The 26,477-nt window shown below is 44.4% G+C and overlaps 2 protein-coding genes across 4 annotated transcripts in view; one reads left to right on the top strand and one right to left on the bottom strand.

Moving 5' to 3' along the window:
* Positions 1–13,655, bottom strand: part of LOC105881899 (C-C motif chemokine 3-like) — a 41,697-nt gene extending 28,042 nt beyond the window's left edge. The window contains exons 1-4 of one of the 3 annotated variants that reach the window (XR_012913054.1): positions 13,172–13,655; positions 12,609–12,723; positions 11,773–12,267; positions 1,009–1,129 (exon numbers count right to left, since the gene is read on the bottom strand). Coding sequence is in view for 1 of the 3 variants with exons in the window: in XM_012784325.2 (XP_012639779.2) it covers positions 12,177–12,267; positions 12,609–12,723; positions 13,172–13,247 (282 nt within the window). In the remaining 2 variants the exon portion in view is untranslated. Of the gene's footprint in view, positions 1–1,008; positions 1,130–10,863; positions 12,268–12,608; positions 12,724–13,171 lie in introns of those variants that run through there. The other 2 variants (XR_012913055.1, XM_012784325.2) reach the window with 2 other exon arrangements.
* A 6,246-nt stretch (positions 13,656–19,901) lies between these two features.
* On the top strand, positions 19,902–21,828 carry LOC105882215 (C-C motif chemokine 3-like). Its single transcript, XM_012784434.2, has 3 exons — positions 19,902–20,071; positions 20,738–20,858; positions 21,341–21,828. Exons 1-3 carry the CDS (start codon positions 20,005–20,007, stop codon positions 21,429–21,431), a joined length of 279 nt encoding a protein of 92 aa, XP_012639888.2. The 5' UTR covers positions 19,902–20,004; the 3' UTR covers positions 21,432–21,828.
* Positions 21,829–26,477: the final 4,649 nt, after the last annotated feature.

The following is a 26,477-nucleotide window of genomic DNA, read 5'->3' as shown; positions in this document are numbered from 1 at the left end:
CCCATTTGATAGAAGAGGAAATGTTGGCTCAGAGAGTTAAACCAAGTTGTCCATGGTCACACAGCTAATAAACACTAGGCAGTGTTGCTCAAACATCCCAGAATCACCTGGGATGGTTGTTTAAAGCGCTCACAATAGAATTTCTTGCATTTGGATCTAGAAATCCAGATTTTTACCAAACCCCCAAGTGATTTACATGCAGACTAAATGCCAAAAATCACTGAATCAGGCAATAAGAATTTAACCACTTTTCAATAAGGTGCATATAGTAATATACACCTTATCTGGGTATTATTTCCCTAGAATCCATGCTCTGCAAAATCGGTGGCTAACATTAGAGAAAGAAAAGATGGTCAGCCAATACATGCAGTGAGACTTCTGTTGTGAACGTCGAATTATTTATTACCTAGTTTGAGGTTAGCAAACCACGGTCCTCAGAGCAAATCTAGCACATGCTGCCTGTTTTTGTAGGCAGTTTTGTTGAAACACAGCCACACCCACTCTTTCGCATATTGTCAAAGGCTGCTTTCCCTTTACAACGGTGGAGTCACCTTGTTACAACAGAGACTGTAAGGTCAAAGACGACAAAAATATTCGCTATGTGGCCGTTTATAGAAAAAGTTTGCTGACCCCTAGTCTCCATTATGTTTTCAAGCATAAGAAGCTTGGACTGAGCCCAGGGTCCCTTCTATCAAATGCAAGAGGTTGAAATTCTACCTACTTGTGAGAAATGCAAACTGTATTAACTTTCTGATAAGCAAAACAATCCATTTTTTAGTATCAAGAAGTGAAATTTTGGTAGTTAGGGTTCTTGAAGGGCAATGACACAGTTTCTAGAAAGTTAAAAAATTTACATGCTCTTCAATTTATCTTATTTCTAGGAATTTATTTCAAGAAACACTATCTTAAGACACAAGGTATAGGCACATGGATGTTCTTTGCAGCTGTCTTTGTGAAATCAACCAAATAGAAGTAAATTCCTTGAAAAATAGATAGTTTAAAACATACCGGTATAGGCCAGGCGCGATGGCTCACGCCTGTAATCCTAGCACTCTGGGAGGCCAAGGCGGGCGGATTGCTCGAGGTCAAGAGTTCGAAACCAGCCTGAGCAAGAGTGAGACCGTCTCTACTATAAATAGAAAGAAATTAATTGGCCAACTAATATATATACATATATATAAAAATTAGCTGGCCATGGTGGTGCATGCCTGTAGTCCCAGCTACTTGGGAGGCTGAGGCAGCAGGATTGCCTGAGCCCAGGAGTTTGAGGTTGCTGTGAGCTAGGCTGATACCATGGCACTCTCTCTAGCCTGGGCAACAAAGTGAGACTCTGTCTCAAAAAAGAAAAGAAAAGAAAAAAAACCACATCCTGGTATAGCCACATCAACAAGAAATCACTGAAAAGAATGAAGTATATATACATACTAAAATGAAAGGTATCTATGATATCAACATAAAACTAAATATATATTCATTCCATATGTATTGCTCTATACAAATATCTATTTTACCACGTATCTATTATAGAACTACATATAATATTTTGCTTTGGTAAAAGCTGTATATATTTACATAGACATAAGAACAACATTTGATGTGCTATATCTTAACCTGTTAAATGTGATTTCCTCTGGCAAATATGATTTTTAAGAAGTAGAAATCTGCACTTTTCATTTTCCACTTTTGTCCGTTGGTTTTCATAGATGTAAGTATGTGATTTTTCTTGTCATTTTTAATTCAAAAGATATTTTAAAAGTTGGAGGCTTTCTCTAAAAACTGGGTCCTTCTTGGTTCTCCTTGTTTTCACCTCATCCTCCCACAACTGACTCCTAACTGAGATGCGTGGTATTCCAGATATTTGGACCACTTGCTCTGGATCCCCCATTGAGGGCACGAGCCTTTTCGCCTTTTGGATTTCAGTCTGGCTCAGAGAATGTCAGGAATGTTTACTGACGTCATGTTACCCTCTGTATCAAGGGATCAGGGCAACAAACACATCCAGTGTAGCTCCAAGGGGTAGACTTTTGACTCAGGATTCTCCCTCTTTCACCACACCCACCCACACACAAGTGCACACAGGGCTTCCCACAAGCTACATTTTATAATCCCTTTCCATTTTGAGATATTTCCCCTCCCGTCCAGTGCCATAGCACACCTGCCAGGACAAGTGTGGAGCACTGTCAGGAGTCAGACCGCAGCAACTCTGCCTTGATGAAGCCAAAGAGTCTCATCCTTTTTTCTAAGGGGTCCTCAACATCCAATGACTTATGCCATTGCATCATGAATTTCCAAATGTTTCCAATAGCTCTAGGGTTCAGTTCACATCTTTTTTTTTTTTTTGAGACAGAGTCTCACTGTGTTGCCCGGGCTAGGTGCTGTGGCATCAGCCTAGCTCACAGCAACCTCAAACTCCTGGGCTCAAGCGATCCTTCTGCCTCAGCCTCCCGAGTAGCTGGGACTACAGGCATGCGCCACCATGCCCGGCTAATTTTTTATATATATATTTTTAGTTGGCCAATTAATTTCTTTCTATTTTTAGTAGAGACAGGGTCTCGCTCTTGCTCAGGCTGGTTTCAAACTCCTGACCTCGAGCGATCCTCCTGCCTCGGCCTCCCAGAGTGCTAGGATTACAGGCGTGAGCCACCACACCCGGCCCAGTTCACATCTTAACAGTATGGATATTGCATGGATCCTTCATGTGTAAGATGAATACTAAACTGGCAGCCTATAAATTAGGGGGAAAGGAAAAGCAAAAGATTCTAGTAGACTGCTAGTTCACGTTAGATGGGGCTCTTTCATTGGTTAACCTCTTTAAGAGTAAGTTAGCAGAGAAGTTAGTGCTCCCTAAATGGTCCATGTATTCCCCTTCATTGCAGTTGCATTGGGATCATGCGGCTAATTCTGACCAATAAAATGTAAGATTAAGTGAAGTGTGTCACTTCTGTACCATGACAGTTAAGAGCAATATGCCTTTCCTGTCTTCTTTCTCATTCCAGAATCTATAGTTACAAGATGGAAGCAGCCTGAATTCCTGAGTCACTACTTGGAGGAGCCCTGCTCTGGGGCTAGTACCACTCAAAGTGTGGTTCATGAGCCAGCAACATCATTACCAGAGAATTCGTTAGAAAAGCAAAACCTTGAACTATACCCTAGCCCTGTAGAATCAGAATCTATTAGGTGGGGCCCAGGAATCTATGCTCACACAAGCCCACCAGGGGATTCTGATGTAACTAAATTTTGCAAATCAATAACTTAACCCACATGAGAATTTGTGTGAATGGAAAACATTTATTTTGTTAATCCACGAGGGGCTTGTTTTACCTAGGTATAACTTATCCTGTCTTAACTATCATAGACTATAAGCATGAAATGCTTTTCTCTCATCATTGGCTCCACCTTAATGTCTTGAGCAGATCCCATCACTTTCTGGTCACTTCCAGTCATAAGAATTCTTTCAGTTCAAAACTCCAATCTCAGGCCTCAGTTGTGTTGGCTCATGCCTGTAATCCTAGCACTCTGGGAAGCCAAAGGGGAGGACCACTTGAGCTCAGGAGTTCAAGACCAGCCTGAGCAAGTGTGAGACCCCGTCTCTATAAAAAATACAGAAATTATCCAGGTGTTATGTGCCTATAGTGATATGTGCCTATAGTCCCAGCTAGCTGGGAGGCTGAGGCAGGAGGATTGCTTGAGCCCAGGAGTTTAAGGCTGCTGTGAGCTAGGTTGACACCACGGCACTCTAGCCTGGGCAACAGAGCGAGACTCTGTCTCAAAAAAAAAAAAAAAAAATAGAAAAAAAGAACAGAGTCCTGATTGAACCACCAATTTGGGGAAGAAAATGTATGGTATGATAAAAGTCACAGGCAAATGGTTAGTAGTCTTCACATATGTAGACAAAATGAATGTAAGAAAGTTAGATGCACTTGGTAGATACATGCTTGGTCCTCATGTATTTCTCTTTCTCTTTTGTCCTTAAATGATCCTTTGGAAAAAACATCCCCTTCTTGTAGTTCATGTAGTTCTGAGTCCATCAACATTGTCTTTTATAGATATTGATCAGTTCAAACAAATCAGTAAATCCATTGCCCTAGCCACAGATTGGTTGAGAGAGAGGTTGGCAAACTTGCTCCATAAAAGGACCAAATAGTAACTATTTTAGGTTCTGTGGGCCACAACTACTCAACTCTGCTGTTGTAGTGTGAAAACAGCCTTCGATCACACATAAACAAATGAGCCTGGCTGTGTTCCAATAAAACTTCTTTATGGACACTAACATTTGAATTTCATACAATTTTCATGGGTCTCAAAATATTCTTTTGATTGTTTTCAGTCATTTAAACACGTAAAACTTCTTAGCTTACATACAAAAACAGGCATAGGTCACATTTAGCCCATAGGCCACCGTTTGCAGATGCCTGGGTTAAGAGATGGGCTCCCAAGCTAAGCCAGACCAGTAAAATGGACCTCAGCTCAAGATAAAAGGCTACAGGTTCTCTTATCAGATCCACATTGCTCTGGAAGTTTCTGTCGGCTATCTTGCCAATAGATTAACTAGCCCTAAGACAAAGCTCTCCAATCAGAGGGAGACCAGTAATTTAGGAAGAAACATGGTCTATGGTGAGGCTTAAGGAGCACTAGATTGTGTTTTGCTCGAAGCGAATTCTACTTCTTGAATCTTCAGTTTATGTGAGCTAACAAGTTCCCTTTATCATTTAAGCCAGATTAAGTCAGCTATCTGATAGCACGACTTAAAATATCCCTAACTGATACAGATTACAATGTTGTAACAGACCCCAAAAAGTGGAACTGGCTGAGGGCAGCAGCTAAGGTCAAGGAGGACACCTCTAGTTAGCAAAACAACTGGTTACACCCATGGCCTGTTTTATATTCCAAAGCCTTCTGCCTACCGAGATTTCATCAAAAATGAATATTCAGTATATTGGAGACTGACTACTACTGCATCAGGCCCATTAAGAGATTAACTTACTTTGAAACTGACTCATCTGATAGAAGATTAGGGGGAAAAAAAAAAGTTTTAAGAGAGGCCCTTTCTGCTTGCTGCCTGCAAACTCAACTAAGTGAAAACCTAGTGATCTGGAGCTCACAGGACTAGAATAACAGAGCTCTCCACTCACAGCTAATGTCAGTACAAGCAGAAATGAGAAGGCAGGCGGCTAGTCAGGACAGGAAAGTTGAGTCTAGAAGCAGCCTGAACCACCTCCTTCTCAGATCCCTCCCTTTTAAATATCTTAATAAAATGAATGTATTAGTTGGGGTTCTCCAGAGAAACAGATCAATAGGCCATCTCTATATAGATATGGACATGATGTAGAGAGAGATACAGAGATAGAGATATTTATTCGAAAGTGGCTCACACAGTTGTGGAGGCCAAGAAGCCCTGCCACCTGCAAGCCAGAGAACCAGGAAAGCTGGTGTCACAATTCAGTCCGAAGTCTAAGTCCAAACGCCTGAGAATCAGGGCAGCTGTTGTTGTAAGTCCAAGTCCAGAGGCCTGAGAAGAGGGGAGGGGACCAGGAGCATGGGCACCCAAGGGCAGGAGGTGGATGGATGTTGCAGCTCGAACAGAGACAGCGGACTTGCTCTTCCTCCACTTTTGTTCTGTTTGGGCCCTCAATGAATTGGGTGATGCCCACCTGCATTGGTGAGGGCAGATCTTTGCTTAGCTTTCTGATTCAAATGCTAATCTCTTCCGGAAATATCTCACAGATATACTCAGAACCAACGTTTCGCCAGCTATCTGGGCATCCCTTAGCTTAGTCAAGCTGACGCATAAAATTAACCATCAAAATGAACGACAATGCTGTTCTTTGTGAAGGGGCAGCTGGATGTGTCAAGGCAGGGAGCTAATTATGGCGGCCTCCAGGCCTGAGGCACAGCGTCACCAGCAGAGGGCAATGCAGGGACAGAAGTCAATGAAACGGGGAGGGGGTGCGACCGTGGAAGGTTGTGCTGGGACAGATATTCCAATACCCAGTTCTAGAAGTAACATTGAACTCGGTAGGTTTTCTGATTAACTGCTGCAGCTGCTTTTCCCTCCTGAGCTCAGTAAAGAGAAGGGGAGAGGCCAAAGTCTGAAGGAGAAAATGGCCTCCTCGGCTAAGTTCTTCCATTTCCAAGGACACCTGTGAATATCTTTAGAACTCTGGGAGCGAGTAGGCAAGTTTCTTAAGAATTTTGGGCAGGGGTTCCTGTGCCCCTTTCTGTGTTAGGCTACATGGAGCCTGGTGCAATAGCACTGACTCCCTTACATGTTCCTACGGGTTCCAATACGTTTGGAACCCGCTCCGCAGCCGCTTGCTAATTTCTTTAATAATGTCCATGCAGGTCAGCTGTTTTCAGCTGACCTTTGCACACAGGTGGCTCAGGCAGGTGTTTCCGCCTGGCCCTTCATTCACCTTGCTCCCATTCTTTCCATCCATCCATCCTTTCTTCTAGGCCCAGCTCCCACATGCCCCCTTTTTGTATATTTAAAATTAGGGACAGAGTGTGAGTGGAAGAAAGATGTAAGCTTCAGCCAGAGCCTTTTCATAATGGCGTTGGGAGGCCATCATTTGGCAGATCCATCCAAGAAAGTAAAAGAAAGTGACAAGACCAAGCACGACCTGTTGATAATGCATTTTTGGGTGGTCATGGCAATGCACCATGTTGTCTTATGTAACTTGGTCACACCCACAGGAGTATTAGAGGAATGATAAACTGACTCTGATGTTAAACAAGTCTGTTCCATTTCTCTGCCAGGAACATGGAGGCAACCATACTCCTCCAGTCCATGTCAAGTCATTGGTAGACCGAGATCTCCAAGTCCCACCATGTTAGGGGTTAAACACAGGCAGGGTTGAGATATGAGCCCAGGAAACTGCAGCCATACTGCCTTGGAGAAATAGGAGAAAAATAGGGTACCTGACTGCTATTACAAGCAATAGCCAAATATGCCACAAGAGTGTCCCCTGGGGTAGGAGGAGTCCCCAGCTGCGTTATCATAGCAGAGGCCTGTGTCTCTAGTTGTCTCAATTGACCCCACGTGATCCTGGGCACCTTCCTGGTGTTCCGTGTCCGTCAGGGGCGAGGCCCCCGTTGGCAGTGGCTGGAGGGAGAGACATTTGTGAAATCCAGCTCATGATGTAGGCAAACTCATCTGGAAGGGAGCCACTCGGGACCTGTAGAAGTTTGAACACAAACATATTCTCTCTTCCCCAAATGTTAACACACCAAAAGGGTGGTCTCAGCTTCCTGCAGGGTCCCATCGCTGCACCCACACTTTCTATTGGGGCTCGGGTTGGGATCCAGAAAGGGAGGTGTAATGACGGAGGACCAAGGTGGAGGGCGGCTGGAAACTGGACAAAAATCAAGAAATTAGGAGTGTGCATAATGCTTTTGCTGCTCTTTGTTGTGGAGGGGCAGGGTACTCCCCCTTTGGTTTTTCCAATTAATTTTTAAAAGTTCAGTTGGTCTGCTCAACAACTGCCTGTCTGGGAGAGTTCTGTGGAGTGCCGGTGATGTGGAGAATGTTCCAGTCCTGGAAAGTATTCTGAAAGGCAAGTGCGTGTAACAGGGTCCATTATCAGTCTTTACCGTAGGAGGAAGCCCGAGATAAGGATGGAGTTTAACAAATGCTCGCCTGATAATGGAGTGGTCTGGATCATTCCTAAGTATCAACAGTTACAGGTAGACACTGAAGGTGCCTGAAGGCAGGGAAATGAGTAAAGTCCATTTGCCACAGTTAGGAGTTAAGCCACGAGGATTAACCCCAGACGAGAAAGGCACACCCTGTATAGATTAACAAACTGAGCAGACAGGTTTTATCTGACAAGGTCGTGTCTGGGTCATGGGAAACTGTTTAGTAAGCTTTTGAGTGTTTTGGCAAAAGAACCGATGGGACATTATAGCATTTTTAAAGGCAGTAGTGGAACATACATGGTAGGAAACGAGATGATCAACAGCATTATTTCTTTCTGTCAGAGCTCCAGGCAAAGGGGTATGAGCATGAATATGAGAAATGAAGCAGGAGTGTCGCCAGATATCTAATAAACGCTGTAGAACAAGGAGCTAAAATTTGATTAGGTGTATCCTTAATGATAGCATTTTCGATATGAAGAACGGAATAGAATGCATAACGGGAGTCAGTGATGATGTTTAGGGGTTCTAATGGAAATGTTAAAGCTAATATAAGCACCCCTAGTTCTGTTTGTTGAGAGGAGGGAAAACCAGAGGTGGATAAATATTTCCAATTACCGTCTTTCCACTGTCTTTCCTTTCTTCTAGGCCCAGCCCCCACAATTAGCCATCCAATGGAATTAACCAAAAACAACCAGATCAAAATCTTGCAAAAATTGGGAGTTGCGTTGCCTCTGAAACCACAAGGGTGGCCCAAAACAGCCCGTGATCACACCCTAACAGGGGGTCTCAAACTTAGCTGTGCATTAACATCACCTGGGGGGTTTTAAAATTGCTGAGCCAGCCCCCACCTACGTCCAGTTAAATTTGCAACTTTGGTGGTAAGGCCCTTTGAATGCTCCCACAAATGATTCTAATGTGAATGCAAGGTTGACAAGCACTGCTCCACACTTAAGCCAGTCCTTAGGCTCCCACCTCCAATAGGAAGTAGACGCCTCTATGAGAGGTATTCAGTCCTAGCAGGGTGGCCAGATACAGTACAGGATGCCCAGTACAGTTTCAGACCAACAAATATTTTTTTCGTATAAGTATGTGCCAAATATTGCATAGAAAATACTTACATCTAAAGCAATTAATACATTAATTGCAATTAATACATTAATACATCTAAAGCAAGTCCTGCTTTCAATGATCGTCCTGAGCCATCTATGAACACTGGGTGGCAGGAGTGGTATAGGGGAGCGCTTTGTAAGGGGTTGTACAGGAACTAAGGAGAGAGTGGAGAGAAGCTTGTCGAAGGGGTAATGGAAGGAAAGAGAACCTATGTGACTCGCAGGGGCTGATTGCCAAAGTAAAAAATTACGCAAAGTTGCTTAGAAGCAGTTTTTAGGAATAGGGAGATTTATACGGTGTGTGGATCTAATCCAAGTAATTGTTGTGTAAGACAGCACCCCTTAATAATTGAAGGGACAAAGATCTAGAAGGGGAGAAAAGGTTTTGGGGGGAGTGTGAGATAAAAATAACCATTCCAAAGGAATATGGTGTTGATTGGCCTACAAGAGCAGTTGGAGATAGGGGGGATCATTTAATATTCCTTGCGGAAGGACTGTCCAGTGATACCTGTGGACCGGATGGGCATTATAAGTGGGAACAGAAAATGCAAATCTTTCCTGGTTTTATTTTGCTAGAGGAATTGTGAAAAAAAGAATCTTTTAAATCAATTACAATCAAAGGCCAACCTCTTGGAATTAACGACAGGTGGGGAACACCAGGTTGCAGAGGTCCCATTGGGACTATAACAGCATTAAGAGCTCTTAGGTCCTGCAGTAAACACCGCTTATTGTTCTTTCTAGGTATAATGAATACAGGAGTGTTCCATGGTCTCAGGGAAGGTTCTATGCATCCTGCTGTAAGTTGGTCCCGGACAAGAGATTTTAAATGTTTTAATTTATCCTGCTTAATGGGCCACTGCTCTATCCAGATGAGCAAATTAGTCCACTGTAAAAGTGTGGCTTGTATTGGATGCATCTGAGCAGTGGGGCCCTAATGAAAGAGCTGGGTAGTTAGAAGATTCCATTGTTCTAACAAATCTCATCCCCATAAAGACTGACCCTCTCATAGGCAATGTTGAAAAGCAGATGGTTGAGCAGAGAAGGAATAGAGATCCCCTTGGAGAGGGGAGAGGAGGAGGAAGCTGTTTCCCCTCTTGAGCCACAGAAGGTGATGGTGGAGAGAATGGCTCTGGATTCGGGAATTTGGGCAAGAGATGCCTCCATCGAAGCAGACGGCAGGGGAGGAGCAGCAGGAGCGGGGTCCAAGGGATTAGAACCCATAAGAACATGCAAGGGAGTCAGCGCTGTTTGCACCAGGCTCCATGTAGTTGACATGGCAAGAGGGCACAGGAACACGGCCCAAAATTCTTCTTAAACTTCCCCAGTCACTCCCAGAGTTCTAAATCTAATGTGCCCTCACCTGGGAATCTGGGACAACGTTGCTTTACCGCACATAAGAGCTGCTGTAAGGCTTTTGGTTCAATGGAATACTGGGCAGCTTTCAAGAGCTGCTGCAAAGTGCGCAGATAGATTCGCTCATCTTTTGTCAGGTCTTGCCCCATGTTAGAAATGCCCTTCTGAAACGACACGCATCGGTCCCTTTCCCAAAGCAGCGGGCGGGACTGTCCCTTACCGGGATGATTCCCCTTGTAATCCGGACGACAAAAATGCTCACTGGACGCGGGGGTTCCTGAATCACCACTTGTTGCAGCTGCTTTTCGCTCCTGAGCTCAGTAGCGAAGGAATGAGTAATTACTCGAAACGCATAGTGTTTAGAGAGACCAAAATCTGAAGGAGAAAATGGACTCCTCAGCTAAGCGTCTCCCCGTATTTATTTCCAAGGACACATGCAAATAGTCAGGGCCGTTTGCTAATTTAACAACTTCCATGCAGGTCAGCTGTTCTCAGCTGATATTTGCACTCAGCAAACAAGCAGCTATGAGCAGGCATTTTCTCACCTGACCCTTCATTCACCTGCTCACATTCTTTGCCTCCATCCATCCATGCATCCTTTCTTCTAGGCCCAGCCCCCACAATTAGCCATCCAATGGAATTAACCAAAAACCACCAGATCAAAATCTTTCAAAAATTGGAAGGGAGTTGCATTCCCTGTGAAACCACAAGGGTAGCCCAAAACAGCCCGTGATCACACCCCAACAGCGATTCTCAAACTTAGCTGTGCATTAGCATCACCTGGGGGGGTTTAAAATTACCGATGCCAGCCCCCACCTACGTCCAATTAAATTTGTAACTTTGGTGGTAAGGCCCTTTGAAAGCTCCCACAAATGATTCTAATGTGAATGCAAGGTTGACAAGCACTGCTCCACACTTAAGCCAGTCCTTAGGCTCCCACCTCCAATAGGAAACAGACACGTCTATGAGAGGTATTCATTCCTAGCAGGGTGGCCAGATACAGTACAGGATGCCCAGTACAGTTTCAGACCAACAAATATTTTTTTCGTATAAGTATGTGCCAAATATTGCATAGAAAATATTTATCCTACTCGTGTTATTCATTCTGTATTTGTATTTGCTAACTCTGGCCACCTTAGCCCCCAGGCCTCACTGCACAGATAGCCACGGAGAACATTTTCCCGAAATGCAGAGCAGAGAACAACAGAGAATCTGACCAAGGCTTTTCAGCCAACTGCTGGGTGGGGAGTCCTTGCTGGATTGTGAGCAGAGTTTGCTAGACTGTCACTAAGATGAGCACTTAGCACAGAGCCTGGCACTCAGTAAACCTGTGACAAACATTAGTCATCATGCTGAGGAAAGCTTCATTTATGAAAATGAACTTATGTGCATAAGTAGGCATCACCTTGGTATTCATTTGAGCAGAAAATCTTTCTATACCACATCAACTGTGATCTGGTTTGTAAAATAACGATGTCAGTTTCAGCTTTCCAGGAACGTGTCTCCAGGCAAACATCTGGTGTGACTGTAGGAGTGTCCTGCCCCTTTCTTGTGGTTTCTGCCCCTTTCCATGTTTCTCTACCCTTCTCCCAGTATCTTTGTCCATCCGGGATTTGGATTATTTGGGAAAACAAAACCCATAGAGTCAGTCTTCACAAGGAAAATGCTGGTTTACCTTTTATGTAAGAGCCATCAATATTTTCAAATGCGGTGCTGGGCAAAAACATTCAATAAGCATTTGTCATTTGACATACATGGTACAGTTTCTGCGGAGAGAGCTGATCGCACTCATCGACCCACATGCTGAAGGGAAAAGGGAGGAAAGGTGAAGAAGTTGTCTTAAGATGTCTGAGAAAGCACTCGGTATACAACACAATGCAACAGTAGAGATCAATTACAAAAATTAAATATGATACACAAACTGAAAGTTAAGGAGGGCCCCGGTGTGTGGCCGGGCGTGGTGGGTGGGGACCCACAGGAGAGGTGGCTGCCAGGGTTGCAAGGTCACTGCCTGGTTCAGGCCCCTGGTCCCCACCGAGCCCACTGAGGCCACAGGGTTCCTCGCTGCTCCCAGGCTGCTCAGGCATTCAGCTCCAGGTTGGTGACGTATTCCTGGACCCAGGCCTCACCGGGGTCGGCACACACCTGCCGGCCTCTCTTGGTGAGGAAGCTGCAGAGAAGGGTGGGAGGATTAAACACTCAGGAGCCCAGCAGGGAAATCCCGTGGCCCCTCCATCCTTCTCTGCCCCAGACCTCTCAGGGCCTATTCGTGTGCTCATAAAGTCTCCCCTTAACCTTGGGGCTCACAGACCTCCCCTGAGTGCCCCAGATGGCGGTTTCCCCAGGGCAGGTCCTTCGTGACTCTGCAGGCTGCCCCAGACGGATCAGAAAATACTTCGGGAGCCTCCCCTGGAGTCCTACGCCCTAAGAAAGAGGAGTACCCTGGGGGGGGCCTCACCCCAGACCTCCCGGCCTGCCTCCCCAGCGGTAGACAGGAAGACCGGCCCTTACATGACAGCTGGCCTGGAGCACTGGCTGCTGGTCTCAGAGTAGTCGTCCACGGATCGGAGTGGAAGCTGCCGGGAGATATAGGAGAAGCAGCAGGCGGTCGGGGTGCCGGCTCCAACTGCGAGGGACAGAACGGAAAGGTCTTAAGTCACTGCCCAGAAGAAGGGGCAAGCCTTAACTTCTCTCTTCTGGTGTTTCTCATTCTCTGTCTGTCTTGGCTCTGAATCTCTATGTCCCTCTACAGGAAATTTAGTTTTCTGAACAAACTTCTTCTCATCCTCTCTTCTTGGGGAGTTCCATCTGGAATTCATAAGGAGAGGCCACATCCCTGGGAACCATTTGGACCCAGATTCTATCTCTTGCCAAAATCCCAGGTGGGCCTCTGTTTTCTCACCCATAGAATGGGACTCGCTTTCCCTCTGTCTCCCAGAGTGAGAGAAGAGAATCACTAGAACTCCTTAGGAAGAAAAATCCCCAAAGTTCTTCTCTACTTGTCAGGCACAGACGTTGGCACTGTGGTCCAAGCACGGCCAGAGAGTAGGGGCGCGGGCAGAAGGCAGACTCACACGAGGCAGAGCAGGGCTGGGGGCGCAGGGCCTCCGTGAAGAACAGGACGGCAAGGGCGGCCGCGGGCACCCGCATGACGCTGGGCAGAGTGTGAGCCCCAGTGGTGGCCTCGTAGAGTTGAACTTGAGGACTTGCAGCTGCTTCTTCCTCTGGGGTCTCAACTCTCCCCCCCTCTTCATAAGAAGCCCTGGGAGACTGAGGGGGAAATTTTTAATCATCGTGTTGGTGTCATGCTGTGTGTTGCACGAACCCAGAGAGCTTTAGGTCACCACGAGGGCTCAGTCCGTTGCTTCCTTGATGGGGAAATGGTTTCCACGGTGAGAGGAGGTGAGATGCTGGTGTCACCCCGAGACTGGGGTAGCTGGTGCCTCCTCAAAAGAGCAGATCTGTAGATAAAACATTTCTCCCACAGAGTTGACCCTCCTGATATCCTCCCCAGCTGTTCTAACAGCATAGATGTACCATTGATGAGAAAGCCAGAGAGTCGTGAGAAGTGCGACCCAAGATAGAGCCACGCCCTGGACAAGGACAGACTGGGGAAGCCTCAGCTAACAGCAGGGGCAAGGTTGAGGTGGGCCTTTCAGACACTGGCTCATTCATCAAACACTCATTGAACCTCTACAATGTGCCAGTCCCCCAGTTCGCTGGGTTAGCTGGGAACTAACACAAATGATGAGCCTTAAAGTATTGCTACCCTTTGATCAGCAAAGCGCCCTGCTTGCCAGGGATCTAGGCTATGGCTACAAACACAAAGATGAAGAAAGTATTTGTCCCAGCTTATTTGTGACAATTAAAAGGTGACCTATTCCATTGGAAGTGAGGAGAAAAAAAAAAAAAAAAAAAGGTGACCTACAACTTAATAAACAATGATATATTCACCTCTTATAAGAATAATTAGCACTTAAAACTGAGAAAGTCATCAGAAATTTAAAAAGGAAGTTTTCATTTCTCAAAATTCCTGGAACATTTCCTGTTTCCTTACTGTAAAGTCAAGATGGCCATGGCCAGAGTTTGTATGGCAGCTCAATGATGTTATCCAGAACTCAGCCTTCTTAAAACATTTCTCCTTTCCTCATCATTTTGTTGGCTTTTCTTCTTTGGGCCTGCCACCTCATGGTCACAAGACGGCTGCTGCTTCTTGGTCAGCACATCTTCACATCTCATAGGAGGGGATCTTACAGGAATACAGAAAGAACAATGTTAGTAGTGTTTATTATTCAAATTAGTTTTACACTACTTAAAATGTGAAATACAGATTATACCCAAAAGTAGTAAAAGCTATCTTTAAAAATATATGAAATACAGTGTAGGAGTGTTCCTCTCTCTCCGCAACCACGCCAGCATTTATTGTTTGGAGATTTTTTGATAAAGGCCATTCTCACTGGAGTTAAGTGATATCTCATTGTGGTTTTGATTTGCATTTCCCTGATGATTAGAGATGATGAGCATTTCTTCATATGTTGGTTGGCCATTCTTCTGTCTTCTTTAGAAAAGTTTCTGTTCAAGTCCTTTGCCCACTTTTTAATGGGGTTATTTGTTTTTTTCTTCCTAATTTTCGTGAGTTCTAAGTATATTCTAGTTATCAGTCTGCTGGGGGGACTGCAAACTAGTTCAACCTCTGTGGAAAGCAATATGGAGATACCTTAAAGCGATACAAGTGAATCTACCATTTGATCCAGCAATCCCATTGCTCGGCATCTACCCAAATGATCCAGTGACACTCTACAAAAAAGACACCTGCACTCGAATGTTTATAGCAGCACAATTCATAATTGCAAGGCTGTGGAAACAGCCCAAGTGCCCATCAATCCAAGAATGGATTAATAAAATGTGGTATATGTATACCATGGAGTACTATTCAGCTCTAAGAAACAATGGTGATATAGCACATCTTATATTTTCCTGGTTAGAGCTGGAACCCATACTACTAAGTGAAGTATCCCAAGAATGGAAAAACAAGCACCAGATATATTCTCCAGCAAACTGGTATTAACTGAGTAGCACCTAAGTGGACACATAGGTGCTACAGTAATAGGGTATTGGGGAGGTGGGAGGGGGGAGGGGGGTGGGTATATACATACATAATGAGTGAGATGTGCACCATCTGGGGGATGGTCATGATGGAGACTCAGACTTTTGGGGGGAGGGGGGGAAATGGGCATTTATTGAAACCTTATAATCTGTACCCCCATAATATGCCAAAATAAAAAAAATTAAAAAATTAAAAAAATATATATATGAAATACAGAAAATAAAAACTAATTTATATAAGACTATATAAAAAACTAATTTATATATATAAGCGGGGTAGGCAGCAGGGCAAATGCAGGCAAGGATGTGGGGGTTTTCCTCTACATTCTTACTTTCCTACTGTGGCAGACATGAGTTCTGAGGCATAATCTGAGTAAATATTTTTTCCTTGAAGGTAGGAAAAATTCTATTACCCAAACCTTACCACTATTAACAGTTCAGTTTATTTAAGTACAGTTTTTTTTTTTTTTCTAGGCTTATCATAGTTCTGTTTGCTTACTTGCTTTTTTCCTTACTTGCTTTTTACCTTCTTTTTACCGTGTGGCAGCAGGGGGTGGATTATTGTTGTCATGCTGCAGATGTAACTTTGTATTTTTCTTATCTATATAGTTGTTTGTTGCTTAACATCGGGGATCTATCTGAGAAATGTATCATTAGGCAATTTTGTCTTTCATCGTTGTGCAAACATCATGGAGTGTACTTACACAAACCTAGATCGTTTAGCCTACTACACACCTCGGCTGTACCATATAGCTTATTGCTCCTAGGCTACAAACCTGCACAGCATGTTACTGTACTGAATACTGTAGGCAATTGCAACCCAGTGGTAAGTGTTTGTGTGTCTAAGCATATCCAAATATAGAAAAGTTACAGTAAAAATATGGTATTATAATCTTATGGGTCCACTGTTGTATGCACAGTGTCACTGACCAAAATGTCTCTATGCAGCACATGACACTACTTAATGTTAGAAGACTTTTCCAAATCATTCCAGTATTTTTAAGAACTGCCTAATTTACGCCCTCATCAGCTTAGTGAATTCATGTTGTCATGCAGTACTGTAGCACATTTGGACTGGTTCCAATTTTTAACTGTTATAAACTGTACCAAACATCTTTATACCCAAAACTTTCTCCATCAATGAGGTTATTTCTATAGGATATTTTCCTAGCTATAGGCTTCCTGGGTCCAAAAAATAAGGACATTTAAGGATCCTGGAGTATACAGATACTCTCATCTAATGCATATTTTGGCCTGTTACCCAGTGTGTCAATCCCAAGTATGGCATATTGCAGGGACCTGTGAATGTTTGATGACTCAAAGAGTGATTAAAATGATTCTTATCGTCCCTGTAGCCCAGACCTTCCCTATTCCATTCTATCCATTGGAGTCTGGATCAAACACAGCCTGGGTTACTTAAGATTCTGCCGCATCATCCTATATGTCCCATCTGTGCAGCCAAAACACCTGTGAAGAACATTGGACGTATCTGCTCCATGGGAGGAATGAGAATGGTGCTATTCGTGGCTCGATCTGTTCCCGGCAGAAGGTGCCAGCTCAGCTGAGCCTCTTGGTGATGCCGGCTCTTGACTTCACCCTCACTGGTTAACCATTTCTTGAGAACACTCCAGCCAACATGATGTCATGGTCCTTGTCACCCAAGGCTTGGTTTGGCTGTGACTCTTGCTCCCCAGGATGCTGTGGCATCCCAATATATGTCACCCCATGTGCTTGGTGGCGGAATCAGATCTGTAGATCTCTCCATGTACTTATGGTTCTAACACTAACATCTCACCTCCTCTCACTGTCAAAAACATTTCCACCTAGTCAGCCCCAGCAAGTGAGCAACTGAGCTGGTCTTGTACATCCTGAACCCTTGTGGCAGCCCAGCGTGTGCGACTCAGAGCATGAAACCACGCAATTCACATCTTCCCCTCTGGTCATCCCCGGCCTCCAGCTCCTCGTGGTCTAGAGCTGCCTAGAAAGGGCCAGGGACATGGCTTGGGCCCCGGAAGGGTACAGGCAGCAGTGAGTGCCCAGTCCTGTCCTGGCTTCGTCCGCACTCCTCCCCCTGCCCGGCACCAAACAGGTCCCCACAGCTGCCCTTGTCAACCATATCCTCACCACGGCCCCCACCCCACAAGTCTCATCTGTCCCACCAGACTCTCTCAACCCTGTCCTGTCTTCATTTTATGGTTGTTTCCCAACGCTCCAGACAGACATCTAAATCATATCTCTTAATTCCTGTGGCCGAAGACTCTTTAAGTAAAAGCCAAGAACTTCACAGAAGGCTTCAAAATGTTCTGGGCTATTTTCCACGGACTTTTGTCCAATCCAGTTCCTGGAGTTTGAAGGGCAAGGGAGGGCTGGGACCCACTTTTAGTTGGGAAAACTAAGGCCCAACTCAGCCATGAACAAGATGCAAACTCCAGATCTCGTTGGTCCCTAGAGTGAGCAAATGGCAGATAATGCTCAGTTTCACTCTTGGGGTGATTTACGCAAGATGGACTCTTGCTGGGAAATGTCTCCATAGGCTGATGGATGAAGTTCCCCAAAAAGAAATGGAACAAGAGACAGCTGTGGCAATAGCTCTATTCCCTGAAGAGAGAGCTAAGAACTGAGAGTAAGACAGAGGCAGAGATTTAAAATAAAAACTCAAGGCAGAGAAGAAATGCCTGGCTTCCTTGGTTCCTTTTGTGCCTTACTCCACAGCCCTGAGCAGTGACGTCTCCGTCAACTTATCGCTGGCCCCTTCGGAGGGTAGAAGAAGTTGACTTGGCTTTTTCAGGTTCTGCATGCCCATTCCCTCACGGCTAGGGCAGACACCCACTGCCTGCTGCCTCTCCTATGTTTCTCCAGATCCATTGCATATTTCTTGATGGTCATTGTGACTCCAGCAGCCAGTGCTCTGCCCTGGCATCATGTTGGGACCAGCCCTGTCTGTGGATAGGTAGAGTGCATGGAGGAAAAAACCCACGGGACAGGGGCAGAGAGCAGGTAGGCAGCGGTGGGAAGGTGGGAGCTAATCTAGACTTCGTTACCTGGTGAAAATGCCCTTCAAGAGTAAGGTGAGATGGAGACACGTCCAGGAAAACAAAAACTGGAGACTTCATCATCAGAAGACCCACAGTAGAGAAAATAATAAAGAGATTCCTTAGGCAGAAGAAAAATGATTCCAGATGAAGCTCAGAGAGGCAGAAGGATTAAGAGAATAGGAAGAGCAAGGATGTAGTGAAAACTAAATGAACATTGACTATATAAAGTAATTAGAATATGTTATAGGACAGCAGTCCCCGACCTTTTTGGCATCAGGGACTGGTTTCATGGAAGACAATTTTTCCACGAACCGGATGGGGAGGGGATGCTTTCGGGATGACTCAAACACTTACATTTATTGTGCAATCAAACTTCTCCGCTAATGATAATCTGCATTTGCAGCCTCTTCCCAGCACTAGCATCACCGCCTCAGATCATCAAGCATTAGATTCTCACAAGGAGCTGCAACCGAGATCCCTGCATGCGCAGTTTACAGTAGGGTTCCCAATCCTATGAGAATCTAACGCTGCCGCTGATCTGGCCGGAGGTGGAGCTTATGCAGAGATGCAGGTGATGAGGAGCGGCTATGAATACAGATGAAGCTTCATTCACTCGCCCACCACTCACCTCCTGCTGTGTGGCCCAGTTCCTAACAGGCCAATGACCAGTACCAGTCCACAGCCCAGGGGTTGGGGACAACAGGACTACACTGTCAGCTCTTCTGGGTCTCTCCCTTGCCAATTCACCCTGCAGATTTTGGGACTTGTCAGCTTTTGTAATCATGCCAGCCAATTCTGACTTCCTTTTTTTTTTTTTTTTTTCTGTTTTTGAGACAGGGTCTCACTCTGTGGCCTGGGCTAGTCTGCAGTGGTATCATCATAGTTCCCTGCAACCTCAAACTCCTGGGCTCCAGTGATCCTCCTGCCTCAGCCTCCCAAGTAGCTGGGACTACAGGTGCACGCCACCACGCCTGGCTAATTTTTCTGTTTTATGTAGAGACGGGGTCTCATTCTTGCTCAGGCTGGTCTCAAACTCCTGAGCTCAATCCTCCTGCCTCAGCATCCCAGAGTGCTAGTGTTACAGATGTGAGCTACCGTGCCCAGCCCAATTTCTTATTTGTCACACACACACACACACACACACACACACACACACAGAATTGGTCCTGTTTCTCTGGAGAACCCTAACTAATTACAATGGTCCTTCTGATAAAAGGTGCTAGATCCACTGGATATCCCATGGCAAAACATGGGATTTGCCATGAACCCTTCTTCCCACCAAATGTAAAAATCAACTTCAGATGGATTGTAAATTTAAATATCAATGATAAAATACTAAAGCTTCCAGAAGTTAACCTAGGAGGATATCTGTATTACCTTAGGATAGGGGACTATTTCTCATCAGATCACAAAAGGTCTCACCATAAACAAAAGATTAATGTGTTTGGCCACATTAAAATTAATAACAACTATGGAAGCCCCCCCCCCAGCATTCTACCCTGTCAAAGGAGGGTGTGACCACTCGCTTCAGAGAGAGATCTGTCACGTGAAAAGGAAACAGCTAAGCATGAACCCAGGGTTTACAACTCAACATGACACCACCGTACTTAAAATTGCTTGCATAGGCATTTCCAATATCTGTGCTCCCGTGGTCCAGGGCAGCCTATAAAAAGGAGGGAAGACGGCTCAGATCCCAGAAGGAGGCCAGCACTCGTGAGTTCCCAGCCCTGCTCGCTCTGCTCACTCTCGGCTGCCTGTCCAGCGTCATGAAGGGCCTCGCGGCTGCTCTCCTCATCCTCCTCTGCACCATGGCCCTCTGCTCCAGCGCCAAGGGTGAGTCTGTCGTCCATGTGCCTTTGACGGTTGCTCCCTGGCCAGAAGTCGGACCACACCTCCCGGTGCTGTGGCCTGAGAACCCCCATGTGAAATGAGGGAACCCCGAATCGGGTTTCAAACTGACATCATTGTTTTCTTTAAGAGGATTCAAAAGGAGTCTATTGATCTGGGCTGCAAGATGGGAGTTGGGAGAGATTTTATCCTACTTTTTAGGTGAGATGATCAGAGTCTAATCTGTTGGGATATTAGCAGGAGGTAGAATCCCTGTCTGTTTAGTTCCCACTGGTGCTAGCAAGTTTTAGAATTATCTCCGTGGTTTCCCAGAGTTCAACCCCTTGGGTGACTTATAAGAGATGGCCTTACTTTTCTCAGCTATCTTATGATTTAATAGACAAGAAAAAAAATGTCCCCAAAGAGAGTTAGGAGAAGGGAGTAGACTATTCAGAGAGCTTGGTTCCTTGTAGAGTTAAGATAAAGACCAAAAATGCTGAGACAAAACCAAAGACAAGACTAGGGAAATGAATGAGAAGTAAACCAACAAACAAAAAGCCAAGTTATTTCCAGTTACCTTTTCCCCCAGGCCTCGACTCTGAGCTATGCTGTCTCTCTCTACTTCTTCTGACCCTTTCAGACTTAACTGTTCTGAGCAACTCTTTGTCCTAGGTCCTAAAGACGGTGACGTCACAGCCACCTGCTGCTTCTCCTTCATCTCCCGGCGGATATCCCGCAAATATGTGGTGGCCTATCAAAAGACCAGTAACGATTGCCCCACACCTGGTATCATGTAAGTATCGGTCTCCTGTCCATCCCAGGAGACACAAGACTCACATGACTGGGGGTGGGGCTGGGGGTGAGGGTCACTGCCCACAGGAATCAGATCTGGGAAAAGCTGGCAAGAGCACCAGCTGATGGAGAAGGAGCCATCCTGGGAGGGCTCAGGCCTCTGGGGTCCTGTGTGTGTGCAGGACACTGAGAGAGGCCACTGGGCTGTCCCCTGACATGGGCCGGGGCCTGCAGGGAGTGAGGGAGGACCTGCCCAGGCATAGAGGGAAGGGAGGAAAGAAAGAGACAGAAGAAAGGGGAGGTGGCCCAAGGGGATCCTCGTAATTCACTCAGAGAAGGACTGAGGGCCCCTGAGATTTGGGGGCTGATTTATTGATAAAGTGGACTAGCTTGAGCTGCCCACAGGGGTGAAGATGTGGGGCCCGCAAGTGGTCAATAATGTCCCTACTCATTCTCTCTGCAATGTCTCTGCCCTCTGCACAGCTTTACCACGAAAAGGGGCCACCCCGTCTGTGTCAATCCCAGCAATGCCTGGGTCCAGGACTACATCAGGGACCTGGAGCAGACCTCCTGAGTGGTCGAGAAGAAACCAGTTGAAGGTGTGGGTAGACTGGGGGACGTCCCTGCAACCCCAGAAATCCTTTCTCCTCTGGGTACCTCCCCTCCCCACTAACCACATGCTGAACTCTCTCTTAACTTTAACTTAGTTAAGCTACTTAAATATTATAAATCACTTTACCCACTTGATGTTTTCTCTGAGAAATCGTGTGACATCCTCTTTTCCCTAACCCTGTTCCCAGCCGATCATACAGTGGTGGACTCGAGTTCAGGTGCTGGTGAATGATTGTGTTCCTCTCTCTAGGTAGACTTCAGACCAAATCCACTAACAGATGCTGATTGAGTTTTTATGAGCCCCTTACTCTGTTAAAAATGTCAAAATAATAAAGATTCTTTTTGCTTTCTTAAGTAAACCTTGGGCTTCCGGCTATTCTTTTGTTTTTGTTTTCCTGACAAACCACGTCCATTCATTGGAAGGGATGAGAGGGAATGCTTAGGGTAATCCAAGTAGAAAGAGAAAGCAAAACAGAGGATGACTGTCATTCCAGTGACACCAGACCTTGCGCCAGGGACACATTCCTCATAGGCTGAAAAAGAAGCAAAGTACTGAAACTAGACACGCATTTATGTGCACCAAGGAAATCTACCACTTGAATGAACACCAAAGCAAGGCCTTCTTTCATGCATATTTATGTATTTTCATAAATTAAGCTTTGTTAGTCTTTATTCTTAACAGTTTTTGAGGATTTACTATGAACCACAGCCTACCTAAGAGATTTGTATGCATTGTCCAGTCTTCAAAATATCATTGTGTTGTACATACTCTGATGGTCCCCATTTGCCACATGAGGAAACAGAGTTTCAGAGCATTTAAGAAGGATCAGACATCTAGTAATGTTGGAATCGAACCTACAGAGCAGAGCAAGCCCCACACTCTTAATCAGCCACTAGGAGAGTATCTCTTAATGTGTCCATGTCCCACATGAAACAGATTTAGCAGAAATGCACAATTCACTGATAAGAGACAGCCTCTTCCGAGCAATCAAGAACTAACCTCCAAGCAATGGCAAGATGGCTCAGGCTTCTACTACCTACCCGCTGGGGACTTGATTCACAGGAAATCCATTCTTCCTCGGGAGGCCAGCGTGACAAAGGCTTTCTACTCAGCCATTTATCTCCAATTGTTTTCTCCTCTTTGTCAGTAGGCAGCATATCAACATGTCTGCTAGCTATGTAGAAACCCCAGATTGGGAATTAATAGAAAGTCTTCTCTGTTTTCAGACAAATTATTGTACGTGATTCTTTTTCGAAAATAAAGACCCTTTCTTGGCTCCATGTGATAGAGGAGAGACAGCCATTTATACTAGGGTCAATTGTTCTCTCCTTCCCACACCTCCTAATCTTTGATTACAAAGACTGGAGGAATTGAGAGATCAAGAGCAGGGAAGCTGGAATGTGTCCTACTGTCTCCAAGGACTATTCACCCTGGAAAATGTATCTACCCCCAGTCGTTAGAATAATTGCAACATGAAAAGCCCTCTCAACATCTTGGATTACTACACAGAGAATTTCAGGAAGACAGAGGGCAATTACAGTGCCAAGTGCTCAAGAGAAAAGGGGAAGAAATATTTATCAATGAAGTTTTAACTCCAGAATAGTGCCACTTACATAAGGACCCCAAGAATAGCTCCACTCCATTCCCCACAATTTTGGAGGAAAAAATTATTGGCAGAAAAGGAACATCCTTCATATATAAATAAGAAACAAATGAGGAAAAGACAAACACATACTAAAAACTTATGGGTCTTAAGCAAACATTTCACATTTACATGAAATTAAAATGTTTTCTTTTTCTATAGTCCTTCTATGAGAAAGGAAAATAAATTTCACCTGGACTAAGTCAGGTAGCCTTTACAATGAAAATGGCAGGCAATCTGGCACTTCGGTCTGTACTAACTAGGATGGGTACACGAAAAAATGAAAGAAAGAAAATGTGACTGCAGTAAGAGTACTGTTTCTGGTAATGTCAAACCAAGTAATTTGGATAAAATTGAAGCAGACTAAACATTTTTCTAATTTCAGAATTTTACAGGGGCACACAAGTTTTGGTTACATAATTTACTTTTGTATAGTTTGAGTCAAAGTTGTGTGTTCTTCACACAGTTAGTGTGCATTGTACCCATTAGGTGTGAATTTACCCATCTCCTACTCCCCCCTCCCACCCACTTGATTTCCCTTGAGTTTTACTTTCATATGTGCACATAAGAGTTGATCAATTAGTTCCAATTTGACATTAAGTACATGTGTTGCTTGTTTTTCCATTCTTGTGATACTTCATTTAGAAGAATGGTCTTCCATTCCATCCAGGTTGTTATGTAAGAAACTAGATCACCATTTTTTTTATGGCTGAGTAGTGCTCCATGGTATACATATACCACATTTTATTAATCCACTCATGAATTGATGAGATTGATGGGCACTTGGGTTGTTTCCACATCTTTGCAATTGTGAATTGTGCTGCCATAAATATTCGAATGAAAGTATTTTTTTATGGAATGTCTTTTTTCCTTTGGGTAAATAGTAGTGGGATTACTGGATCAAATGTTAGTTCTACTTTTAGTTCTTTGAAGAATATCTATACTACTTTCCACAGAGGTTGTACTAGTTTGCAGTCCCACCAACAGTGTATAAAGTGTACCTTTCTCTCCAAATCCTCACTAGCATCTGTTGTTTTGGAACTTTCTGGTAAAAGCCATCTCACTGGAGATAAGTGATATCTCATTGTGGTTTTGATTTGCATTTCCCTGATGATTAGAGATGTTGAACATTTTTTCACATGTTTGTTGGCCATTAGTCTATCTTCCTTTGAAAAGTTTCTGTTCGTGTCTTTTGCCCATTTTGAAATGGCGGTTATTTGATTTTTTTCTTGGTGATTTGCTTGAGTTCTTTGTAGATTCTGGTTGTCAGCTCTTCATTGGATATATAGCATGCAAATATTTTCTCCCATTCTGTGTGTTGTCTATTTGCTCTATTGATTGTGTCCTTGGCTGTGCAGAAGCTTTTTAATTTGATCAAGCCCCATTTATTTATTTTTGTTGTTTCTGTGATTGCTTTAGGGGTCTTCTTCATAAATTCTTTGCCTAGACTGATGCCTATAAGAGTTTTTCCAACATTTTCTTTTAGAATTCTTATAGTTTCATGCCGTAGGTTTAAGTCTGTTATCAAGGTTGCACGCTAGCACCATTTCTATTCAACACAGTGCTGGAAGTCCTTGCCAGAGCAATCAGACAAGAGATGAAAATCAAGGGTATCCAAATGGGGGCAGAAGAGGTCAAACTATCACTCTTTGCTGACAATATGGTCCTATATCTAGAAAACCTCAAAAATTCTGCCATGAGACTACTGGAATTGATAAATAAATTCAGCAAAGTCTCAGGTCACAAAATCAATGTACACAAATCAGTAGCATTCATATATACAAACAACAAACTGTGAACCAAATCAAAGACTCAATACCCTTCACAATAGCAACAAAGAAACTAAAATACCTAGGAATATATTTAACTGAGGAGGTGAAAGACCTCTACAGGGAGAACTAAGGAAATAGCAGAGGACATAAACAGATAGAAAGCATATCATGCTCATGGATTGGCAGAACCAACATTGTTAAAATGTCTATACTAGCCAAAGTGAGCTACAGATTCAATGCAATCTCTGTTAAAATACCAAAATCATTTTTTGCAGATCTAGAAAAAATAATTCTATGCTTCATATGGAACCAAAGAAGACCCCATATAGCCAAAGCAACTTTAAGCAAAAAGAACAAATTGGGAGGCATCAATTTACCAGACTTCAAGTTGTACTACAAGGCTATAGTCACCGAAACAGCATTGTACTGCCACAAGAACAGAGACATAGACCAATGGATCAGAACAGAGAACCCAGATGTAAAACCATCCTCATATTGCCATCTGATCTTTGACAAAGCAGACAAAAACATATGCTGGGGAAAAGAATGCCTATTCAATAAGTGGTGCTGGGAAAATTGGATAGCCACATGTATTGATAGAAGACTGAAACAGGATCCACACCTCTCACCACTCACAAAGAATGTAATTCTAAATGATGTATGGAACAAAGATGAAATCACAAAGGAAATTGCAAAATATTTTAAATGATGATGAAAACATGTCAAATAAAAAACTGTGGCATTCTGAAGCTAAAGTAGCACTCAGAAGAGAATTTATAATTTTCAATGCTTCTATTTGAAAAGAAGAAAGGTGTGAAATGAATAAAGCTTCCAACTTAAGAGGCTAGGAAAGGTGAGCAAATCAAACTCAAAGTAGAAGGAAGAAAATAGTAAGACTGGTAATCAATGAAGCAGAACACAGGCCAAGAAAAGAGAAAATCAGCAAAGTCAGAAATTGGTCATTTGGAAAGATTGATAAAATTGATAAACCCTTGCTGATTTCCCAGGAGATCCCAGAGCACATTCCACAGGGACAGACAGGTGGGTGGGGCAACCTGGGAGGCCCAGTCCCCTGGCCCCCCATCAGGTGTGCAGGACATGGGGATAGATCCCTGGGATGTTTTCCACATAGACCCTGAGCCCACAGGGAGCAGAGGAAGAGCTACCTCTATACAGAAGACAGGAAAGGAAAGGCTAGCAGAGAGAACTTAACCTAAAAAGGACCCCATGAGCCACTGAAAAAAAAAACTAGGTTTTAGAATTTAAGGGACTATTACTGGGTCTGAAAATAGACGGACTCTGAGATCCCCAGAGCAGAGAGAGACCCAGAGAGGCTATAGAAGAGGGGTCCTCAAACTACGGCTCTCGGGCCACACGTGGCCCGCCAAGGACATTTATCAGGCCCTCTGGGTGTTTTTGCCACTGCTGCCTGTCCTGCTTAGCAGCCAACTCGTCCCGGCGCCACAGTGCGCATGTGTGGAACGTGGGCCGCACTCTCCAATGGCCCTCCAACGGTCTGAGGGACAGTGAACTGGCCCTGTTTAAAAAGTTTGAGGACCCCTGCTATAGACATTCAGCTGCCAATTTGTTCCT

This window comes from Microcebus murinus, chromosome 18 (genome assembly GCF_040939455.1).
Source record: "Microcebus murinus isolate Inina chromosome 18, M.murinus_Inina_mat1.0, whole genome shotgun sequence".
Classification (NCBI taxonomy): domain Eukaryota; kingdom Metazoa; phylum Chordata; class Mammalia; order Primates; family Cheirogaleidae; genus Microcebus; species Microcebus murinus.
The sequence above is the reverse complement of the archived record's forward strand: the minus strand, read 5'-3'. Positions and strand labels throughout refer to the sequence as shown.

Coding starts and splice junctions, on each gene's coding strand:
- LOC105882215 (XM_012784434.2), top strand. CDS start 20,005: ATGAAGGGCCTCGCGGCTGCTCTCCTCATCCTCCTCTGCACCATGGCC. Junction 20,072..20,737: donor CCTCTGCTCCAGCGCCAAGG/GTGAGTCTGTCG, acceptor TCTTTGTCCTAG/GTCCTAAAGACGGTGACGTC. Junction 20,859..21,340: donor TGCCCCACACCTGGTATCAT/GTAAGTATCGGT, acceptor CCCTCTGCACAG/CTTTACCACGAAAAGGGGCC.